General features: G+C 38.6%; 1 protein-coding gene across 2 annotated transcripts in view; it reads right to left on the bottom strand.

Moving 5' to 3' along the window:
- CHCHD3 (coiled-coil-helix-coiled-coil-helix domain containing 3) overlaps positions 1-22,220 on the bottom strand; it is a 293,839-nt gene that overhangs the window by 223,097 nt on the left and 48,522 nt on the right. For both annotated transcript variants that reach the window (XM_021936280.2, XM_031665149.1), the window contains exon 3: positions 10,877-10,958. In XM_021936280.2, coding sequence (XP_021791972.2) covers positions 10,877-10,958 — 82 coding nt within the window. The remainder of the gene's footprint in view (positions 1-10,876; positions 10,959-22,220) is intronic.

Below are 22,220 nucleotides of genomic sequence, written 5' to 3'. Positions count from 1 at the left end.
CCAAGAAACAGGAATTTAAAAGATCTATTCTGAGAAGTTGTGAAGAAACTTGAATTTAAATCATGATTGAAACATTTACATGGTTAATCTGTGTTTTAATGCTTTATACCTGACACCTAAATCACTAAAATTGTTTGGGGGATAACTCAAAAAAAGAAAGAAAGAAAAAAAAACCTTTCAAATGAAATGGTTGCAGCCTCGAGGATTCAGATTGTTTTTATGTAAGGAAGCAATTGTAAATAGCATATAAGTAACAACTGCTCCCATCGTGGCTGAATATTTTGACAGAGAAATTCAATATTCTATTTCCAATGGCAAACTGTCCCAGCAGCTAAGTTTTTAATTGATTTCAAAACATCTAAGTTTGTAGACCAAATGATATGACTTTGACTATCATACAAAAGGCTAATAAATACTAACAACAGACACTACAAGCCAAAAACCCAGCATATCAAGCAACACAAATACATAAAATAACAGAATGAGCCAGTCTTCCATTTTAAAAAAACAAAAGTCTAAGAATGAATATAGGGAGAAATGTAAAAATTTTTCCCCTCTGCAACCATTAATTAAAGTAATTCCTGCACTTCTTTATTGCTTCCTAACTCCAAGAAAGAGGTTAACAAATTCCCCCACCGTGAAAGGTGCCCAAGTTGCTCCACTGAACTCAGGAAATCGCTAGTGAGCACACATGTGTCTCACTGACCAGCAGCAGATCCTCAACTCTAAAGTTCATAAGGCAGAGTACCAGCTGCTCCACATACTCCCCACTGTGCCATTAAGAAAAATGTCCCAATCTTAAGCTAACAAGAACTGAACTCATGAGAAATTTAAACTGCCACTGTCACTAAAAATGTGCACAAACAAGCATTTAAAAGTCAGGTATAGGGCCAGGAGCAGTGAGTGACTCAAGCCTGTAATCCCAACACTTTTGGAGGCTGAGGCAGGTGGATCACTCGAGGTCAGGAGTTTGAGACCAGCCTGTCTAACATGGTGAAACCCTGTCTCTGTTAAAAATACAAAAAATTAGCTGGGCGTGGTGGCACACACCTGTAATCCCAGCTACTTGGGAGGCTGAGGCAGGAGAATCACTTGAATCACTTGAATCCAGGATGTGGAGGTTGCAATGAGCTGAGATTGTGCCACGGCACTCCAATCTGGGCGACAGAGCCAGATGACGTCTCAATAAATACATACATAAATACATACATACATACATACATACATACATAAATAAAGTCAGGGATAGCATACATAATAAAAAGAATATTAGCTGTAAAGACAGGTTCTCAAGACAGCTTGTCTTGGTCCTAAGATACAAGAATTTTTTTAAATACTGTACAGAGTAGCTGTCTATATCTAATAACCAGTAACACAAAACAGAGGTCATTTTTAAGAGACCTTTTATTTACTAAAGGTTTAGAAGAGAAAATCCAAGTAACTGTTTGATACTTCTTCCCACAATTGTAAATGAAAGACTTTAAAGAAGGTATTCCCTGTTCATACAGAAAGTAATACTGTAGGGTGTTTCAATGCAAACACTTGGATTCAAATCCGAGCCCCACCACTTACTTGATAGATATGACCTTGGTATATTACTGTGTTCTTGCATCACTATAAAGAAATACATGAGGCTGTATAATTGGTAAAGAAAAGGTGTTTAATTGGCTCACGGTTCTGCAGGCTGTACAAGAAGCATGGCAGCATTTGGGGAGGCCTCAGGAAACTTTCAATTACGGCAGAAGGGCAAGATGAAGTAGGCACATCTTTTATGGCCAGAGTAGGAGGAATAGAGAAAGGGGAGAGGGACTACATACTTTTAAACAACCAGATCTCATGAGAAGTCTATCACAAGAACAGCCTTAGGAGGATGGTGCTAAACCATTAGAAACCACACCCATGATCCAATCACCACCTACAGGCCCCATTTCCAGCATTGGAGATTACATTTCAACATGAGATGTGGGTGTGGACACAGAACCAAACCATATCACTTGGTAAGTTTCTCACCCTGTTTCCTCATTTATAAAATGAGGATAACAGTAATCCCGACCCAATACAGGTGTTATATAGTTGAAATGAATGAAAATATATAAAATGCTTAGAGCAGTACTCAGCACACAGTAAGTAGGAGATGACACCTGTGTTTGTTAATGTTTGTACATTGTAGTTAGGCATATGGGTCCTATACTCTGAAATCGTTTTCACAGATTAGATGTGACTCCAGTGTGCATGTTCTATGTGTACATCTGTATCAAACCGCAAGGAAAGTTTTAAAAGACAAATGACAACTGCTTCAGAATAAGAACGGGACACAAAAGAACATGGTTCTCTCAATAAAGTATTAAACAGAAATTTAAGATGGGCTACTCCTGTTTAACAGTTTGCTCCAACCAAGAAAAGAAGCGGGGTAAGGTTATTACTTAAACAGGAGAAAGTGCCAATGTTTGGAAGTATTATAATCCGGAGAGAAAATTTACACTGGATTTACAACTATGTTGCCCACGTTCCTTTTTAGCTTGAGGCTATATTGGCAAAGCTATGAAGGTCAGGAGGGGAAACAGGGACTCTCTCTGAATATTCTCCAGTATTTCCAGATACTGCACAGAAGGACCTCACACTCTTCTCCAGTGTTCCTAACACATCATTACCAACAGGATCAACAGATGGCTTCCAGAAGGCCCAGGACTAAGAAACAGCCAGGGCTAGGCCCAGCTTATGTGGGCCACTGCCCATAAATACGGACTTCCGGATTAAGGAAATCAACAACAGCCCACTGTCCACCCACCTTTTAAAACAGAAACATAATCGAGTCTATTAAACAAATGCTCTTTGGGTAAGGAAAGTACACTCCTCAGACAAAAAGTGTCCAAATTTGAGAGAAAATGATCTTGATCAAAGTTTTCTTGAAGAAAGCGCCAGTTAGCACAAGGGCCTGGGTCTTTAGGAAGGAAAAAGAAGAAAATGGTCTGACACGGTACTAAGTCCCTAGTCCTAGCTTTAACCAATCAGCACTTAAATCAGCTTTACTTTGGGTTCCATGTTGCATTCCCTTTGAAAAATGTTTACGTAAAGATGAGAGCCTATATGATTCTATCACTTCAGCAAAAGACTGGGTAGAGCTATGCGGCAGGCCAATTCTAATCTAGTTCTGCTGCTAACTGAAAAACATTACCTGTGTCTAACTCAGTCATCTGTTTTTATAAATCAGTGATAATGCTGACAATAAACATTAATCATTTATGCAAGGAATAATAAATGACTGAGTACATTACAACTCCACATGCCCAGGCCAAAAAGTAATGGAGACACTTTAACAAGACTATTACAGCTATAGAACACTGAGAAACCATTTCCTAGAAACTTCCAAATGCAGAAATCAACTTTGGCACAAACGATTTCAAACACCGCACTTCACGAGAGAAAACACTATAATTACTGTCAAAAGAAACATGTGAACAAGAAGTGGTCAAATATCACTGCTGCTATTACAGCCAGTAAAAAAGTTAGATGTCTATGGCATGCTTGATTGACTCTGGTTTTCCAGGTTTAATATTAACATGTAACAATATCTTCTCAAACAGGATTTACAACAGTGTAGCATCAGTAGGAAAGAAAATTGGATTTGGAAAAAGAAAACAATGAGAATAAAACAGAGCTGGAAAATCCAAACTTCTATCATTGTTGGTTATAAAAAAGCAGTCGACTATTAAAAATAGAAAAGTGCCACTTGAAGAAAAACAATGAAAGCAGCAGATGGCACAAGATTCCAATACCTAACACATACACAGCACTTCCAATCATCTTCCAGTGAAAAATACTGGGTGGCTAGGACGTGTTCTTCCTACTACATTCAGAACTGGTTAGGTCTTTTTATCAACTGGTAAACAGAATAAAATGGAAAAGTATGAGTATAACAAACAGCAACACAATAAAGCATTAAAAAAAACAGCAAAAATAGGATTAATAAGAAAAATAATCTAAAATAGTGGGACTTCTGTACTACAGAAGGATCTCTTAAATGTTGGAGTATATAAAGGAATATTTTGGAAATAATGCCAACAAACTGTCTACTACCTCCACTGAAGCCTAATGAGCCTGGGAAATATGCTCACATCACAGCAGGATGGTATAGGTAACACCTGGACATCAGTTGTGTGTCGCTGAAGAGTTACAACTCAAATTTCTGCAATAACCTTCTTTGCAACTATTTATAAATTACAAGAAGTGAAATTCATTTGCCTATGTCAGTTGTGACTGCATTGAGAATATACTGATTGCTAATTGAGCTCATAAGATCATTTCAAAACTATGCCTTTATAAGCCTTGATCAATACTAATTATCAATAGTACTCATTCCTTGAAAAATTTTTTTAATTACTATATACCTAGAAATTACATGCAGGTTGAAGGTATGTAATTTTCATAACTGTGTAATTTGCGTCTATGACAGAAAAACGAGTGTACAACACTATACTAAATTAAAAGAAAGATTTATAAGACAAGTATCTACAGTCTCTGGTCAGTAGCCAATTTCAAAGACATAATTTAAGTTTTTATTTTAATATAGAATAGATATATGCCCACATACATAATATAGAACTGCACCTTCTAGAAAAAAAGGCTATCATGATTTTCCAGACCCAGTGATTCTTTCAACTGAACAAATACTTGTGAGACTTTACTATGTGAAAAGAGCCATGCTAGGTGCATGATTTCTTTTTTTTTTTTTTTTTTTTTTTTGAGACGGAGTTTCACTCTTATTGCCCAGGCTGGAGTACAGTGGCGCGATCTGGGGTCACTGCAACCTCCGCCTCCCAGGTTCAAGCGATTCTTCTGCCTCAGCTTCCCGAGTAACTGGGATTACAAGCATGTGCCACCACACCCGGCTAATTTTGTATTTTTAGTAGAGATGGGGTTTCACCATGTTGGTCAGGCTGGTCTCAAACTCCTGACCTCAGGTGATCTGCCCACCTCAGCCTCCCAAAGTGCTGGGATTACAGGCATGAGCCACCATGCCCAGTCACATGATTTCTTATATTATGCATTTTAAACATGATGTTACCCACAAAACCCTGTTTGTTTCAGGACTCCTTCCTCCTCCTTTTTTCTGCTTTTTCTTTTGCCTTTTTCTGCCTTTGAAAAAGGCAGAACATATGTAATAATAAAATCAAGATAAATTATCATATATAATGAACTTAAACAGATGGTACCATCCCTATAAATTTCACCATTACCATGAGAAACTAAAAGGTACAAATGAGTTTTAAGCCCTTGTTTGATGGTATCAACAATGCTATCAATGGAAAAATAAATGAACTACACTATACTCTAACCCAGATGGTTGATAAAATTTATGACTAACTTATTAAACCACTCATTAAACCAAATTGATTATTTTAAGTCTTACAAATCTAATGTAACTTTCCAAATAACTAAAAGTGAGGGAAAAATCTCAACTAATGTATACTGAAAAATAGCAAGCAAGTAATCTTGGTTGACGTACAGTTAGTTCCAACATTAAGCAGTTATTCCCTTTCTTCTTGGTTTCTTGAAAAAAAAAAATGTTATTATAACTGAAACACTTTCACTTGCCTTTATAGGTAAAGAGGTGAAATTCAAATGCCAAAGGTCAGAGGTCAGAAGTAGTCACATTTTTCTTGCTGTCAAAGACTGACTTTTGGAGGTAGGGCACAGGGGAGAAGTAAATCACATTTTAAAAGTCTATACTCAAACTATAGCATATTATGTCTTGCTATATTGGTCTACACAGTTACAACACAATATGGTCAGCTATAATCCAAACACACCATTGAGTATCACAGCAAAAACAGACTGCTGACAAGAGGCATTTACGCTGGATTCTCGGTACACTGAGTAACTATTCTGTCTACTAGATGTTTTGATAAGCAAAACCATGATTTCAAATTAGACCCAAAAATTTTAGTGTGTGAACTAATCTGTCAGTGATTTCTGGGGGGCATGATTTGTGGAAGCAAATCACTTAAGATCCCCATAAAACAGGATAAATCTATGATAAAATGAATTGGGAGTCCATATGTAAATGTTTTGTGAAAATGAAAATATAACCTATATAGTCAACATGCTGATAATTAGCAACTGTACTGTCACTATGGCCTTAGTGAGAAACCTCCTCTAAGGCAACTTTTTAAGTATGGAGGTCTGCATAGATTTAGGAGTGGAGATTTAAAGGGGTTGGGGTAAATTTTAGATGACCTAATGAAATATGGTCAGTTTCAATGATTTTGAATGGAATCTAAATGTATGTGGCCCTACCAGTCACAGATGCCTAAAAAGGGCTTCCGCATTAAGTAGAAGGTAAAGCAAGACATTCAAGAAGTCATTCCAAGTTGACAGATTTTATAGTCTGGAGTGTATATGGACTGCATTTTATCAATTCTAGAATGCATATTTTTTCACGTTTTCACAAACCTAAAAGCATCTGAAAATTGCTATCTGCCAGGCGGCAGTCCTGCTGCTGTTGTCATAGCTTGCACAGAAGCATCAAAATTTGCAGAACTGATGTCAGCAGCTTGGAAAAATTCCAGGAACAAGAGTGGAGTAATCTTTTTTTTTTTTTTTTTTTTTTTTTGAGACGGAGTCTCGCTCTGTCGCCCAGGCTGGAGTGCAGTGGCCAGATCTCAGCTCACTGCAAGCTCCGCCTCCCGGGTTCCCGCTATTCTCCTGCCTCAGCCTCCCGAGTAGCTGGGACCACAGGCGCCGCCACCTCGCCCGGCTAATTTTTTGTGTTTTTAGTAGAGACGGGGTTTCGCCGTGTTAGCCAGGATGGTCTCGATCTCCTGACCTTGTGATCCGCCCGTCTCGGCCTCCCAAAGTGCTGGGATTACAGGCTTGAGCCACCGCGCCCGGCCATTGGAGTAATCTTTTAAGGAATGTTGTGTCACCGAGGTTTTGACGGCATAGAATATGATATTGTGTGTAAAAACAAAGACATTAAACCCTGAGTCCAAAAGCGATCCAGAACAATTAAATTCAATGTAGGCTGGTTTGAAGAATACCTTAGCCCTGGGTTTCTCACTATTGGTACAACTGACATTTTGAGCCAAATACCTTAGCCCTGGGTTTCTCACTATTGGTACAACTGACATTTTGAGCCAAACAATTCTTTTTTGGTGGAGAGAGAATGAATGGGGGGGCGGGCAGCGGCAAGTGGTAAGGACTGTCATGTGCATTACAGAATGTTAAACAGCATCCCTGGCCTCCATTCACTAGATGCCAATAACACTTGACAAGTTGTAACAACCAAAAATGTCTCCAAACATGGTAAAATGCCGCCTGGGGACCAAATGCTCTCCCAGCTGAGAACCACTGCCTTAATCAATTTATTTTGCTTACTTTTTCCTTCTTATGAATGTACATATGTTGGCCAGGCGTGGTGGCTCAAGCCTGTAATCCCAGCACTTTGGGAGCCCGAGGCGGGTGGATCACAAGGTCAGGAGATCGAGACCATCCTCACTAACACGGTGAAACCCTGTCTCTACTAAAAATACAAAAAATTAGCCGGGCGTGGTGGCGGGCGTCTGTAGTCCCAGCTACTCGGGAGGCTGAGGCAGGAGAATGGCATGAACCCGGGAGGCGGAGCTTGCAGTGAGCCAAGATCGCGCCCCTGCACTCCAGCCTGGACAACAGAGCAAGACTCCATCTCAAAAAAAAAAAAAAAATATATATATATATATACACACACACACATACACACACACATATGTTTTCAAAAATTCAAAATTAGTGTTAATGAACTGTTTCAATAAGAAAATCCTAAGAGATAAAGTACTGTGTTAAAACTTGCAGCAGTATTTTTCATAGGGTACATCAAATACACTAAAATCTTAAAATCAGTGGCATGCAAAGAAATTCAGCCACCCAACATCCGTTCCCCCTCCTTATGGGATGCTCGTCATGATTTTCTGGTGGGGAACTATTTCCTCACCACACACAGTTTTAGAAATATCCAGTCTTCCCCTTGCTAACGGTTCTCTAAGTCTTCCATTTGTTTCTTTTGAGCTATATATCCTTTACACTCCTAAAAATTTCCTTGCTTTCTAAGCTAATCAGAGTTAAGTTTCAGTCTTCCAACTAAATAAATCTAACTGAAACAAAGTGCTTATTTCAACTATGCTGATAGAAGACATTTTGGAATATTTCCCTGCCATAAAATTCACAGGCCTGTTTAAAATTGTACTACTTTTCCTCACCACTCATCACATGTGTAGAGCGACTAGAGGTGTACATGAAACAAGAATTGCTAAAACTGTGTCATGGGGTATGGAGACTGACTATACTCCATTTTTCATGGAACTTTAAAATTTCCATTTAAAAAGGGTTACAACGATAATAGCTATTCTATAAAGAAAAATATCACAATCGAAATTAATTCCAAAGTCCTTGTCGAACAAGTTTCTTCAAAACATACGTAGACGCCTATGTCCAGGTATTAAGTGCTTCAGAACTGGTCAACAGGTTTGTGTGCATTTGGAGGGAAAAAAGAGAAAACCTGGCACACAGGACACATACCGTATGAGTAACAGTACAAAGGCAAGAGGAGTCATTTTCTAAAACTGCCTACAAATCTCGATTCAATTCAGGTAACACATACAATAACATATACATGCTCTGTGACTCCAAAAAGTTGCTGCTAAAAGACTGCACACAAAACCTTCTTAATGCTGTTTCTGAAGTTTCTTCTCTGGTAGAAAAAAAGAAAGAAAAAAATAGCTATTGATTCTTCCAAGAACTATCATATAGATGAACACACATTTTTTGCCAAGATTTGACAGGTGGAAGTTTTCATGAAGGAGGCTTCAAACTAAACATTGTTTAAAAAGAAAAAATAATATAAAGGCCACACCATCCTCTGCTCTCCTTAAAGGTGACAGAAAATAAATTCTTTATCAATAGTCATTTGTCCAGGTTACAGCTAGGCTGCCAACCCCCTTCCACCTGAGATATGAAATTGGCTTTCACTGGCGCCTTTTACTCATCTCATCTGCCCTTTCCCTTTCATAAGCCAAGGCAGAGCAAATGGAAGCTGAATAATAGGAGGAGGAGGAGGAGGAGGAGGAGGAGGAGGAGGCGGCGGCGGCGGCGGCGGCGGCGGCGGAGGAGGAGGGAGGGGGAGGGAGGAGGGGAGAGGGAGGGGAGGAGGGGAAGGGGAGGGGGGAGGAGGAGAAGGAGGAGGAGGAGGAGGAGGGAGGAGGAGGAGGAAGAAGAAGAAGAAGAAGAAGAAGAAGAAGAAGAAGAAGAAGAAGAAGAAGAAGAAGAAGAAACAACATAGAAAGAATAAATGAATTATGGAGGGGAAGACGAAAATAACAAAATTTCAAAGAAATTCTACCATATCGATTGTCTTTGCTTCTTAATGAAAGTAATCTGAATTTTTTTTGAATATTTAAACATCACTATCTAATTATATAGTCTATCAACCTAACCCAATTAAATAATTATAAAGCACTTCATGGGAAACTGTGGAAATATACGCAGACCTTTCTGGCAGTACTAATTACATCTTGATTTTTTAAATCGTAAGTCATAAGCCTTCTCTATTTCCTGAGAAAATGGCAGTCTTAATCTAAAATTCACATTCTGTTCTGTATATTTTGTGCAAATTGGGAGTTAGCTTAGCAGTTTGTCAAAAGAAATATTAAAGAATAATTTTTCACAACCCTCACTTTAAAGATGAAATACTTAAGGCTCAAAGAGGTTAAATTATACGGTGAAGGTCCTACGGCCAGTGAGGACTACAATCCAATTCAAAGATTCCTTACCTCCAGATCTCTCAAGCAAAATAGTTGGGCAGTTCAAAACAAAACAAATACAAACTAAGCATCTGCTCGGTGGCAAGCATGTGTTTGGTGCTCACAGTAAAAAGACATTCACATGATCATGTAATCATAATTCTCTAAGCTATATGCAAACTCCAGAAATAGTACAGATGGGAAGCACTTTATCTTAGATTAAAATGTTTTCCCATCTTTTTATGAATAAGTACATACTCTAAAACTTCAAAAAGTAGTATTTTAAAAAAATGTTTTTTTAAAATCATTTCATGGTGTTTTTTTTTAGTGGGTAGTTCGTCAACATCTTTTTGAATCAGCACATAGGTCTATAACTGACGGTCTAGTGTTCCATCGCAGGCATGTACCGTAATTAATTCAGCCAGTCCTCCAGGATGGTCAGTTTGGATTGCTTCCAATTTTCTACTGTTATAAAAACACTTCAATGAACATTCTTTTAGCTGTTGTTATTAGTAGTATTAATAATGGCAACAGTGTGCAGAAGTGTGTGCAGAAGAAAAAATCTCCAGCAATAAAATGTTAAAAAGCGGTTAACTTTAGAAGATGGAAATAGGATTTTTATTTCCAACCTTACTTATATCTGTAACATCCTAATTCTTTTAAGTGGACAAAATAATAATTAGTGCTATTTGTTAATCCAGGCACTATGTATCACACATGATATCCATCATGAGCCAAAATATTTACTTTAGTGCCTGTAGCAAGCAATGTAATTTTCAATCATGAGTACATTCGCTGATCGACTGGGAAATTCCTGGAGAATCCTCAAAAATTCGTTCTCACATATTGAGAAAACAGGGCTCAATATTCAAGCAACCAGTACAAGAGATATAATTGTAATTCACAGTCAGCTTTGGGAAGCAGCTAACCCAAGGCTCTAAGAGGCACAATCTAAAACCAAAAATGGCCAAGTTCATGTATTCAGCACATTCTGAAGTTCAGTCATACACAAATAATGAGATTTATTACAATCATTCTTCTCTAAAAATACTGGTCAATACAACAAGTACACCAAAACCTTTCTCTGATACCACAAAACTCACCGTTTCTGATCTTCAGATTCTTTCTTGGCTTGCTCCAATGCCAGTTCCTCAGCTACTCTTCTTTTCAATTCTTCATCAGAAACTAGAATCAACAAAGAGCAGAAGGAGATAAAATAGGTGACTTCTTAAAAATAAAAGCAAGAAAATACTCAGGAAAGCCCGGCTGAGACTAGATTTGAATGGACAAAGTTCTGCCAAGTGGCCAGCATCTCCGTGAAACTTCTCAAGCACTGTGGAAAAGGCCAATTAGTGCACTTCAGGAGTAATTCAATCAAGAGTTCCCTGGTGACCTAGATTTCCACTCCTGCCAAAATTTATAACAAACTCAAAGAACTGCTTACTGTACAGTGGGGACTGAGTCAGTAAGGACTAATTCTTTATGATGATGTCCTAACATTAAAGTCTGACAATGGTGTGTAAGGAGAGGGGAGGCTGTAAGGAAGGGACTTCGGAGAGCAATATGACAAAAAAAAACTTCTCGTTTCAATAATTAAACCTCTAACAAAATCAAGTATTACAGAGCAAATCATTTGCAGTTACATTCATTTTTCCATTATTTATGAAAAAAGGCATTTGTAATTTACGAAAATTTTGAAACCCTATTTTTTGGAATACATGTCATTCAAATTCAAGTGCCAGCAACTGGAGAGAGACACCATAGAGTACTGAGAACACAGCTGGAGCTTTCTAAATACCTGGTGACTTGATTTGAAACATCTGGTCTTTCCAATTAGAAGATTGTGTATGGTATGTTTTGTAAAGTTTCTTACAGCTATGATGGTACATAAAATGGACAAATTTCACAGGCTTCTTTAAGAGCCTTCCACAAGAAGTAAACGAAGAGTAACTCCTCTTCACTAGAGACCTACTACCCAAAATTATGAACAAGAAAGCACCAGAAGCACTTAGGAGGATCTAGGAACATGCACAGGACCTAAGGTTATTTTTGGGTTTTTTTTTCTTGGTTTGTTTGTTGAGACAGAGTCTCACTCTGTTGCCCAGGCTGGAGTGCAGTGGCACGATTTTAGCTCACTGCGACCTCTGCCTCCCAGGTCCAAGCGATTCTCCTGCCTCAGCTTCCCGAGTAGCTGGGACTACAGGCGTGTGCCACCATGCCTGGCTAATTCTTTGTATTTTTATTAGAGACGGGGTTTCATCATGTTAGCCAGGATGGTCTCAATCTCCTGACCTCGTGATCCGCCCACCTTGGTCTCTCAAAGTGCTGGGATGACAGGCGTGAGCCACCGCACCCGGCCAGGACCTAAGTTTTATTTCAAATGGTTGAGCCTATTAGATGGAAAATTAGACAGCAGTGTCCCTTTTGATAATCTCGACGTTATAAATGCTTACTCCCACACCATATGCAAAAATATTATTTATAATAGGATATGCAAAAGCCCTTTTAAATATTTCATTGACATGAGGCAATAACAAAGAAGATATATGAAAGATCAGGGCCGGGCGCGGTGGCTCAAGTCTGTAATCCCAGCACTTTGGGAGGCCGAGACGGGCGGATCACAAGGTCAGGAGATCGAGACCAACCTGGCCAACACGGTGAAACCCCGTCTCTACTAAAAAATTCAAAAAACTAGCCGGGCGTGGTGGCGGGCACCTGTAGTCTCACCTACTCAGGAGGCTGAGGCAGGAGAATACTGTAAACCCGGGAGGTGGAGCTTGCAGTGAGCTGAGATCCGGCCACTGCGCTCCAGCCTGGGCGACAGAGCAAGACTCCGTCTCAGAAAAAAAAAAAAGAGGGCCGGGCATGGTGGCTCAAGCCTGTAATCCCAGCACTTTGGGAGGCCGAGACGGGCGGATCACGAGGTCAGGAGATCGAGACCATCCTGGCAAACACGGTGAAACCCCGTCTCTATGAAATACAAAAAAACTAGCCGGGCGAGGTGGAGGGCGCCTGTAGTCCCAGCTACTTGGGAGGCTGAGGCCAGAGAATGGCGTGAACCCGGGAGGCGGAGCTTGCAGTGAGCTGAGATCCGGCCACTGCACTCCAGCCTGGGTGACAGAGCGAGACTCCGTCTCAAAAAAAAAAAAAAAAAAGAAAGATCAGAAGGACGATTTCTCTTAGTTGTGGACTATCAGAGTGCAACAGCAGCATCCAATGACACTATCAAGAACATAAAAAGCCCTCAGAATGGGAGAAAATATCTGCGAGTCATATAGCTGACAAGGGACTCATATCCAGAGTATGCACGTATGTAGAGTATACAATATATAAAGAACTCTTACAGACAAATAATAAAAAGACAATTAAAATGGGCAAAGGCTATAAAAAGGCATTTCTCCAAAGAAGATATACAAAAAGCCAACAAGTACATAAAAAGTTGTTCAACAGCATTAGTCATTAGGAAAATGCAAATCAAAATCGTAATGATATACCATTTCAAACCCACTATAATAAAAAAGACAAACAATAACAAGTGTTGGTGAAGATGTAAAGAAATTGGAACCCTCACACATTGCTTGTGGGAATGCAAAACAGCTCAGCCACTGTGGAAAACACTTTGGCAGTTTCTCAAAATGCTAAGGAGTCACCATATAACCCAGCAATTCTAATTTTAGGTACTATATATACTCAAAATTTGAAAACATATCTATACAAAAACTCGTACATGAGTATTTATAGCGACATTATTCACAATATCCCAAAACTAAACACAACCTAAGTGCCTAGCAACTGATGAATGGACAAACTGTGGTGTATCCATTCCACATATTATTCAGTCATAAAAAGTAATGAAGTACTGATACATGCGACAGCATGAAGAATCTTGAAAAAATTATGCTAAGTGAAAGAAGTCAGACATGAAAAGTCACCTACTATATTATTCACATGAAATGTCCAGAACAGAAAAATCCATAGACACACAAAGTAGATTAGTAGTTCCCTGGGATAGAAGAAAGCAGAAAATAGGGCATGACAGTTAATGGGTATGAAATTTCAAGATGTTGAAAATATTTTTATTTTATTTATTTATTTATTTTTGAGACTGAGTCTTGCTCTGTTGCCCAGTCTGGAGTGCAGTGCTGCGATCATGGCTCACTGCAACCTCCGCCTCCCAGGTTCAAGTGATTCTCCTGCCTCAGTCTCACAAGTAGCTGGGATTACAGGCATGCGCTAATTTTTGCATTTTTGGTAGGGACAGAGTTTCACCATGTTGGCCATGCTGGTCTCGAACTCCTGACCTCCGCTGATCTGCCTGCCTCGACCACCCAAAGTGCTGGGATTACAGGCGTGAGCCACTGCACCCAGCCAAAAACATTCTAAAACTAGATTGTGTGATGGTTGCACAACTCTATAAATATACTATAAACCACCGAACTGTACACTCTGAATGAATTTTATGATATGCTAAATGTACCTTAATAAGTTGTGAGAGGAAGGAAGGAAGGAAGGAAGGGAGGGAGGGAGGGAGGGGAGGGGAGGGGAGGGGCGAGGCGAGGAGAGGAGAGGAGGAAAGGGAAAGGGAAAGCAATAAAGAAAAAGGAAAAGAAAAAAGAAAAGAAGAAAAGAAAAGAAAAGAACAAAAAGAACACTGCACAGGGAATCAGGAAATAGAGGAAAAACTATTTAAGGTCTAATCCCACCATGGCCATCAACAATCTGGGGGAACCCTGGGAAAGGTATTAACCTCTCTGGGCAGCAAGAGAATCACATTTTCTGAAATGGGTGTTTACAGACCCTTCCAACTGTATACTATGCTTCTGTTTTGTCTCTCTCTTACTTCATAGTCTATAACATGAGAAAAATACAAGTCTCTACTTAGAAGGGGTCAAACAAAACCTAGAAAACCCCTAGAATAGAATTCTGTTTGCATTCAGGCAAGTATTAAAGCTCTTTCAGTATGGAAGATTTTTAAACGATCCAAATAAAAGCAGAGAAATTTCAGGCAGTAAGAGCTCCACAAAAGGTCCAAATAGTCTGCTTTTCTACTAAACAAATTTTGGATAAATCAGTTAATCTAACTGAATTTTAGTTTCCCCATCTAAAAATATGACACATGGGTGCACCTGTCAGCTATGAAATTCTAGACGAGACTCCACAAGGTAATGATTTTCATACTTTCATCTACTTCTCATAAACAAGTAAAACAATGTGACACTAAAATTTTTCAAATTGCATACAACCAGTAGCTCCATTAGTAGCAAAAACTGAACCAAATATTTAACATAATTAGTATGACTGATCATACCAGTTAGTATCAACTCACAGTCAAATGGTACATGTAAAATCATGCTGCCTCTCCTAGACTACTTCAAGTTACAACAGCAAGCTATTTCTCAGGCAAAATTCAATCAGATTCTCAATCAAAATTCAATTTAATTTAATTCAAATTAAAACTAGGCTTCTGTAAAACCTCAGAGTGTAACTATGATGCACTGAGGTCAGTGTTCTAAGTAAACGATAAAACTGTATCATATCTTTTCTGTTGTTGTCTTGGGTTTTTTGTTTGTTTGTGCTTATGGTTTGAATGTTTGTCCCCTTCAAAACTCATGTTGAAACTTTATCCCCACTGTGGCAGTACTACTGAGAGGTGGGGCCCTTAAGAGGTGAGACTGGGTCATGAGGGTTCATGAATGGGTTAATCTATGCATGGACTAATGGTTTATCATGGGAGTGGGCCTGGTACCTTAAAAAGAAAAAGAAGGCTGGGTGTGGTGGCTCATGCTTGTAATCCCAACACTTGGAGAGGCCGAGGCAGGCAGATTACGAGGTCAGGAGTTCAAGACCAGCCTAACCAACATGGTGAAACCCCATCTCTACTAAAAATACAGGGCATGATGGTGCACACCTGTAATTCCAGCTATTCAGGAGGCTGAGGCAGGAGAATCGATTGAACTCAGGAGGCTGAGGTTGCAGTGAGCCAAGATCGCACCACTGCACTCCAGCCTGGGAGACAGAGCAAGACTTCATCTCAAAAAAAAAAAAAAAGAAAGAAAAAAGAAAAAGAAGAGAGAGCTGGACTAGCATACTGAGCCCCCCTCACCATGTGATCCCCCGCACGATCTAGGGATTCTACAGTAGCCCCCACCAGTGAGAAGACCTGCACCATATGCAGCCCTTCAACCTTGGACTTCAAAGCCTCCATAACATTAAGTAACAAATTTCTTTTCCTCATAAATTACCCAGTTTTACGTATTCTGTTATAAGCAACAGAAAACAGATTAAGCAGTTTGGTTTTTCCAGCTTTATTAAGGTATAATTGACAAATAAAATCATATATATTCAAGGTGTACTATGTGATGCTGTGGTATGAATCATGTAATGATTACCACAAATACATCGAGCACCACACAGTTACCATCAGGGTGGGGAACACTGGGGACACTTAAAATCCGTTCTCTCATGAAATTTCAAGTAAAAAATATTATTAACTAAAGTCACCACCTTATAACTGAAAGCTTGTACTCTCTGATCAACATCTCCCTATTTCCCCATCCCACATCCCCTCATAATCACTCTTGTACTCTGCTTCCTAGAGCTCAACTTTTTTAGATTCGACATATAGGTAAGAATGTACAGTATTTGTCTTTCTGTGTCTGGCTTACGTCACTTGGTACAATGTCATATCTTCATAATGCACTTTCTGCCTATGACATAGGGGTGTCTTCCTACCAGAGGAAAAGCTCAAATCAGCAGCGAGCCGTTTATTCCAGTGTGATCAAACAGTTACCAGCTGGGTGGGTAGGCACAAAGCCATGCGGGTGAGAATGTGGAGAGGAAGTGGTTTGGGGGAAGAAAATGCAGTTTGGAGGCTTGCCATTTCCTTCCCTATCCCCTTCTCCCTACTATCATCAGCCCTGCCACCTGCTGTGGGGTGAGGTGAGAAAGAGATGCAGGTTACAGGTGGCATCGTCCAGGTAGGCCATGAGGGGAAAGAAAAACATGGGAAGAGGACAACAACAGCAATGAAAGGGACAGGAACGCTCCCGTGGCCACTGAAAAAGACACGTCCAAGTGACCAGCTGCTTGACATCAATTTGGTCCATAAAGGAACCAAAGCACAGCTCTTTCTAATGCCCTACCTATTTCCAGAAAGGGGGAAAAAAAAATCACAACTTTTGGGTCAAGTCCAAGGTCACAACTGAGAAAGTAATTACCTTAGCTACAAACGAGAAGTTAAAATAACAGAAGATAAAAACATGACCTAGCATAAAGAGTTTAAAATCTAAAACAGCAAATCAAAGCACAGCCAGGAAAATAAACCCGTGTGGTGATGGGTTCTGAGCACATCTAAGCTTCATGGTATTTGTTTTTAAATCAATAGAATATATAAAGCAATACTGTATTTCTTCTGATGGGTCTGACCCAAAGTGCATGAGGGAAAAAGATACAGCATTTGGAGACCACTATTTAAAATGGCCTTTCTGAAAACACTCTTTTCAGCTCCCAGGATCTGAACATTTTCTCAAATAAAACTGTTATTAAACTAAAAGGTCAGTGTTTCAGGATGGGCTAGCTTAAGAGAAGCACAAGAAAGGCCAACTTTGCCTATTAGCACAGTGAGTTTCCAAGCAAATCTTTGGGAACTGGCAAAGTTTGTGAAATGAGAAAAGGAGTAAAAACAAAACAAAACAAAACAAAAAAAATGTTGAAGCCATATAAATCCCATTTGCCACGGAAATCTGCAAAACTATTTCAAGTTCAGTAAGTATGGTTCCATGGCTTTTACATACACATATACTCTCCTTTTAGAAATGTGTTAAGACAAAAGAATGTTTTCTTCCCATACTTGTATAGCCTGTACTTTTTAAAATTCTTCTCAGAAACCATTTTAATTTCTTTCTCAATGGTGAATGTATCTTAACGAACACAAACACTGGCATTTTGTCAATTAGTTATAGATATAAACACTGACCATAAAACGTGAGAAAAAGCCAAGCATTGCAATTGCTTAGTTCTAGCAAGTGTGGCTCTAAACCATTTACTTGAAACCATTATAAATACTTGGATGGTTGAAAGCAGCTCTGGCTTCCTAACAAATGTTTGTTTGTCTTTACTAAACAATATTCTAAACAAATGTTTTGGCTAGTCCAAGGGTCTTCTTTATGGATTGCCTAGGAATCTTTTGACCTGCTTAGCCACCAAAATTTCTGGGCTATAAATTTGAGTTCAGGATCAAATAAGAAAGTTCAAGATTCCTAAACTTATACTTGATTCTAAGTATTCTTAGGAAATGTGAGGAAATTTCTAATTCCTCATAGAAAGTGTAGCATAAATTCAATACACCTCACCTGTCTTCTATGTGACAGGTGATGCCCAAATTCCTGTGTTTACCAAAACTGGTTAAACTAAAGATATGAAGGGAGGGAATGGTAGGGGGAGACATAATTATACATTTTAGATAGATCCTTGAATGAATAGAAATGACTCCAAAAGATGGAAGGACTTGATGAACTGATCAACTATGAAAAACAGAAGACTGAAAATGCAACCATGATTTGAAACATATATAGATTCCCTGAACCTCAAGGAACATACTAATTTCCTTTGCAACTTTTCCCACTTGTAATTCTCCTTTACTTCATTTTCTTTGCATAATCCTTACGCTATAATTCCCTCCCCAATTACAGTATTCCTTAAACAATCTCTTTAAGTTGCTTAATAAAAATTATACCTTGCTTCTTAGAGAAATATCAGTTCCTTTGGGATTTTTCCTTTAATGTATTTTTCTTTCTGGTTTTACCATTTGCTGATATAGGTCATGGCCAATTTTGTAAAGTCTATTATTTTCATGTGCTAGTTTAAACACACTAAAGAGAAACCATGAAGATCTTCCAAGAGAACAAAATAAGTATTATGTACCTGCATAACATAAGCAGCAGATTTTGGATAAAGACTCTGATTCTCCCAGGATTGAGATAGTTGAGCAAAAGGTTATACCATAAGACGTAGCCAAATTAAATTTTCAGCTCTATAGAAATACTCATTAATCTTATAATTTCAATAAATTCATTCAAATGAAGAGCATTTATTGTTTAGGAAAATAATAATCAAAGCATCCATGTAATCAATGAAATACAACCCAAAGTATATTAGAGCTAAATGACTCGCAGCATAGATTACAGGATAAATCTTGTCCTGCTCCTTATCTTCTAAAAGGTACAGGGTTTGACTGGAAGAAGAACCAAAAGATGACTAGGATAAATCTCAACGGTAAGAAATAAACAAGTAATGGTTTGCCATTATCCATTTGCGGCACCATTTAGTTGGCAGACAAATAAACCTGATTTAAACCACACATGCAGAGAGTATAGGTATATTCAGCTGAAAATTACCTTCACCATCTTGTAAGGGGAATGTATCTTAAGAGTGCCTTCAAAACAAATGCCATCTGTCTACTACCTGGCAGGGGTAACTGTGGCAACTTACACATTAAAGTTAATGAAGACGGTAGAAAGAAAACTCCTCACTGCACATTCCTAATCATAAATATTGTACCAGAAGGCACAGTGTTAGGAAGAGTTTGGCAACCTGAACATTAACAGCATCAAGTTAATAGCTTATTTTGTAGCATTATCACTCCATCAGGATTTATATACCTTTGCAAATTTCTAATCTGAATGGCATATTATGCAAATAATGTTCATTTTATTGTTTGCTTCACAATAAGCACCCATAGAAACTAACTCCATGTTCCATTCCATGTGGGAAAAAAAACACATCCATACTGGGCTATAGCTGTATAGCAAAAGACAAGCTCCTAATTCATATACTACAGTTTAGACCTCTTTAATAGACAATTCATAAAACCAGTATTGAGAATCAGATATATCTAGTATTTCATGTCTTAATATTCTGAATAATAGCTGTAAGATCTCACAAGGCCTCCAGGAAAATAAAATCTATAATTTAAATTTAAAAATGATAATTACCTTTGGATATTGCTTTCTGATACATAGCTTAATTTTTTTTGTTTCAAAAATGATTATATTTTGTTCACTGGAGATAAAACTGTAACACAGTGTTAACTCTCCAAACTAAATGAAGTACAGAAACGACCCAAGCCCTTTTCCATTTCATGCAAATGGTCCTGTGTGGCCAAATTTAAAGGTTTCTTCAAGAGTCATGAAATGCATAGAGGACCAAGCTGGAAATGAAAGGTAGTGGCCACCACAGCCATTAAGCTTCCGCTCCTGGAACCTCCTTTACAAAACATCTGGAGCCATCGCTAATGACAGTGTGTTGTTTACAAAGGAGAGAAGAGCAGGTATTCATTACAACTTTAATGCACTGGCTATGAAGTCTTGGTTTCAATGCTGAAGCTCAGTTTTCTGTGCTCTGATCAACGATATGAAGTTATTTTTGTTTTCTCTAATTGTTTTTTTCCAAATCAAGTCTGAATCAAGTTTGATTCCAAATTAGGTGAATCAATCAATTTGTACATCCACACTGACATAATCCTACACTAGGCTTCATGAGAGATGAAGACATATAAGATGATCTCTACCATTAAGGTGATTACAGTCTGAGTCAGTAAAGTTATACTATTCAGGTTCAGTATTAAGGAAAATTATCAAGGTCAGCTATAGTTAAGGATATGGAACTTGAGCAGGTAGATGAAAAGGAAACCAAAAAAAATTGTTACCAAACAAAACTTGTTTGTAAAAACAGAAGAGTAAATTAGGCTAAATTGCTGTGAGTCTTGGAAACTATGAAGGATTTTGGATAAGAAATATCAAGAAATACGGCATCCTGGACAGTTGGGGGAAAAAATGGCAATAATACAATGAAATAGAGTGTTAGGACAGGAAATTTAACCTGGTCAAGATCTGCAGGTAAACTGGGAGGGAAAGCAGAAGGCAATCAGTGGTTCTCAAAGTGTAACCTCACCTTCCCCTCAATGCAGCAGCCTCTTCTGGGAACTTGCTAGAGATGCAAATTCTTCAGCCCCACCTCAGACTTAGGGAATCCAACACCATGGGGATGAGGTCCAACCATCTGTGTGTCATAAAGCCTCCGGGTGATGCTGATGCACACTAAAGTTTGACAGCCACTGGCAAAAGGTTAAGAGGGCTTAAAGTAGGAGACTGGCTGCCAAGATACAGTCTAAGATTCAAGATTTTTCATGGGGAAAAAATGATCATCTGAGACTGACTGAGAGATGAAAGAAAAAGTCAAAGGTGCACCCATGCTAGAAAATTAATACCCATGATGGTCAATTAAGTAAAGAAGGAGAGGCTGTTTGGAGAAGAAAGATAATGAGTTAAGGCATATTCAATTGAAGGTAATGGCAGAACCACCACATGGAATTGTAGGCAATTAGATACTTGAACCTGAAACTCATATTTGATTTGAGACTTGGCTCGACATGCTGATTTGGGAATGACTATTACAGATTTGAGCTCAGTGAATTCTCCTGGAAAAAATATATATATCTCCATATATATATATATGCGTCAAAAATACACATAAAGGAAAAAAAAAAGCAAAGGTTAAGGGATAGGCCTTAAAAATTCATCAGATGAGGGAAGGGAGTGAAAGAGGAACATCATTAGGGGCAAAGAAGAAATGGAATGGAATGGAAAGGAACAAATAAACCAAGATAGCAAGTGTAGGAATGATAAATAGATTTCATCTTACGTGCCAATTCCGATCAACTGGCAGTAGCTGCCTGAGTTGCTGTATGGAGGACTCTGAGGCCAAGCCCAAGTTCAGTGAATTAATGTCTACCCTGGGCACAGGAGGGAGATCTGGCAGCATGGCTTACAATTACCTATCATCCCATGGAGTGCATGCAAATCAGATGGCGTGAGCCTCCAATCAGTGGGAGGAGAACAATGGAAGGCAGCAATTACAGGCCTCCCTTCAACACATTTCAGAAATGAAACAAGAAGGAAAGAAGAGGAAGAATTATAAATAAAAGACATTTTTCACAAATAGTGTATTCTGTACATATTTAAAGGGCAGCCATAATCAATAATCTGTAACTAACTTACACTGACGAATGGTAGTTGTTGTTTCTCAAAAGGAATTTAGAGAATAAAACATACAATTACTCAGGAAGATCGGCTTGTTTAATATACAGTAACGAAGACCAATTAATATATATTATACTCTAGTCTACTTTCCTAATTACCATCCTGATGTGGGGCTCATAGTACATTTTTATAAAAAGAATATTTCACAACAGTAAAAGAAGAGTGGACAAGCCTTTTCATGTGCTAAAAAAGCTTTAACCAAGACTAATGTCCTTACCTAAAGAGATTGCTTTGGTATCAGAAAGTCAAATACCACTCCAATACTTAGGTTCATAAATCAATCTTCCCTCTTCTTTTTACTGAGACGGAATTTTGCTCTTTGTTCCCCAGGATTGAGTGCAGTGGCGCG

The sequence above is a fragment of the Papio anubis genome, chromosome 4, assembly GCF_008728515.1.
Source record: "Papio anubis isolate 15944 chromosome 4, Panubis1.0, whole genome shotgun sequence".
Classification (NCBI taxonomy): Eukaryota; Metazoa; Chordata; class Mammalia; order Primates; family Cercopithecidae; genus Papio; species Papio anubis.
The sequence above is the reverse complement of the archived record's forward strand: the minus strand, read 5'-3'. Positions and strand labels throughout refer to the sequence as shown.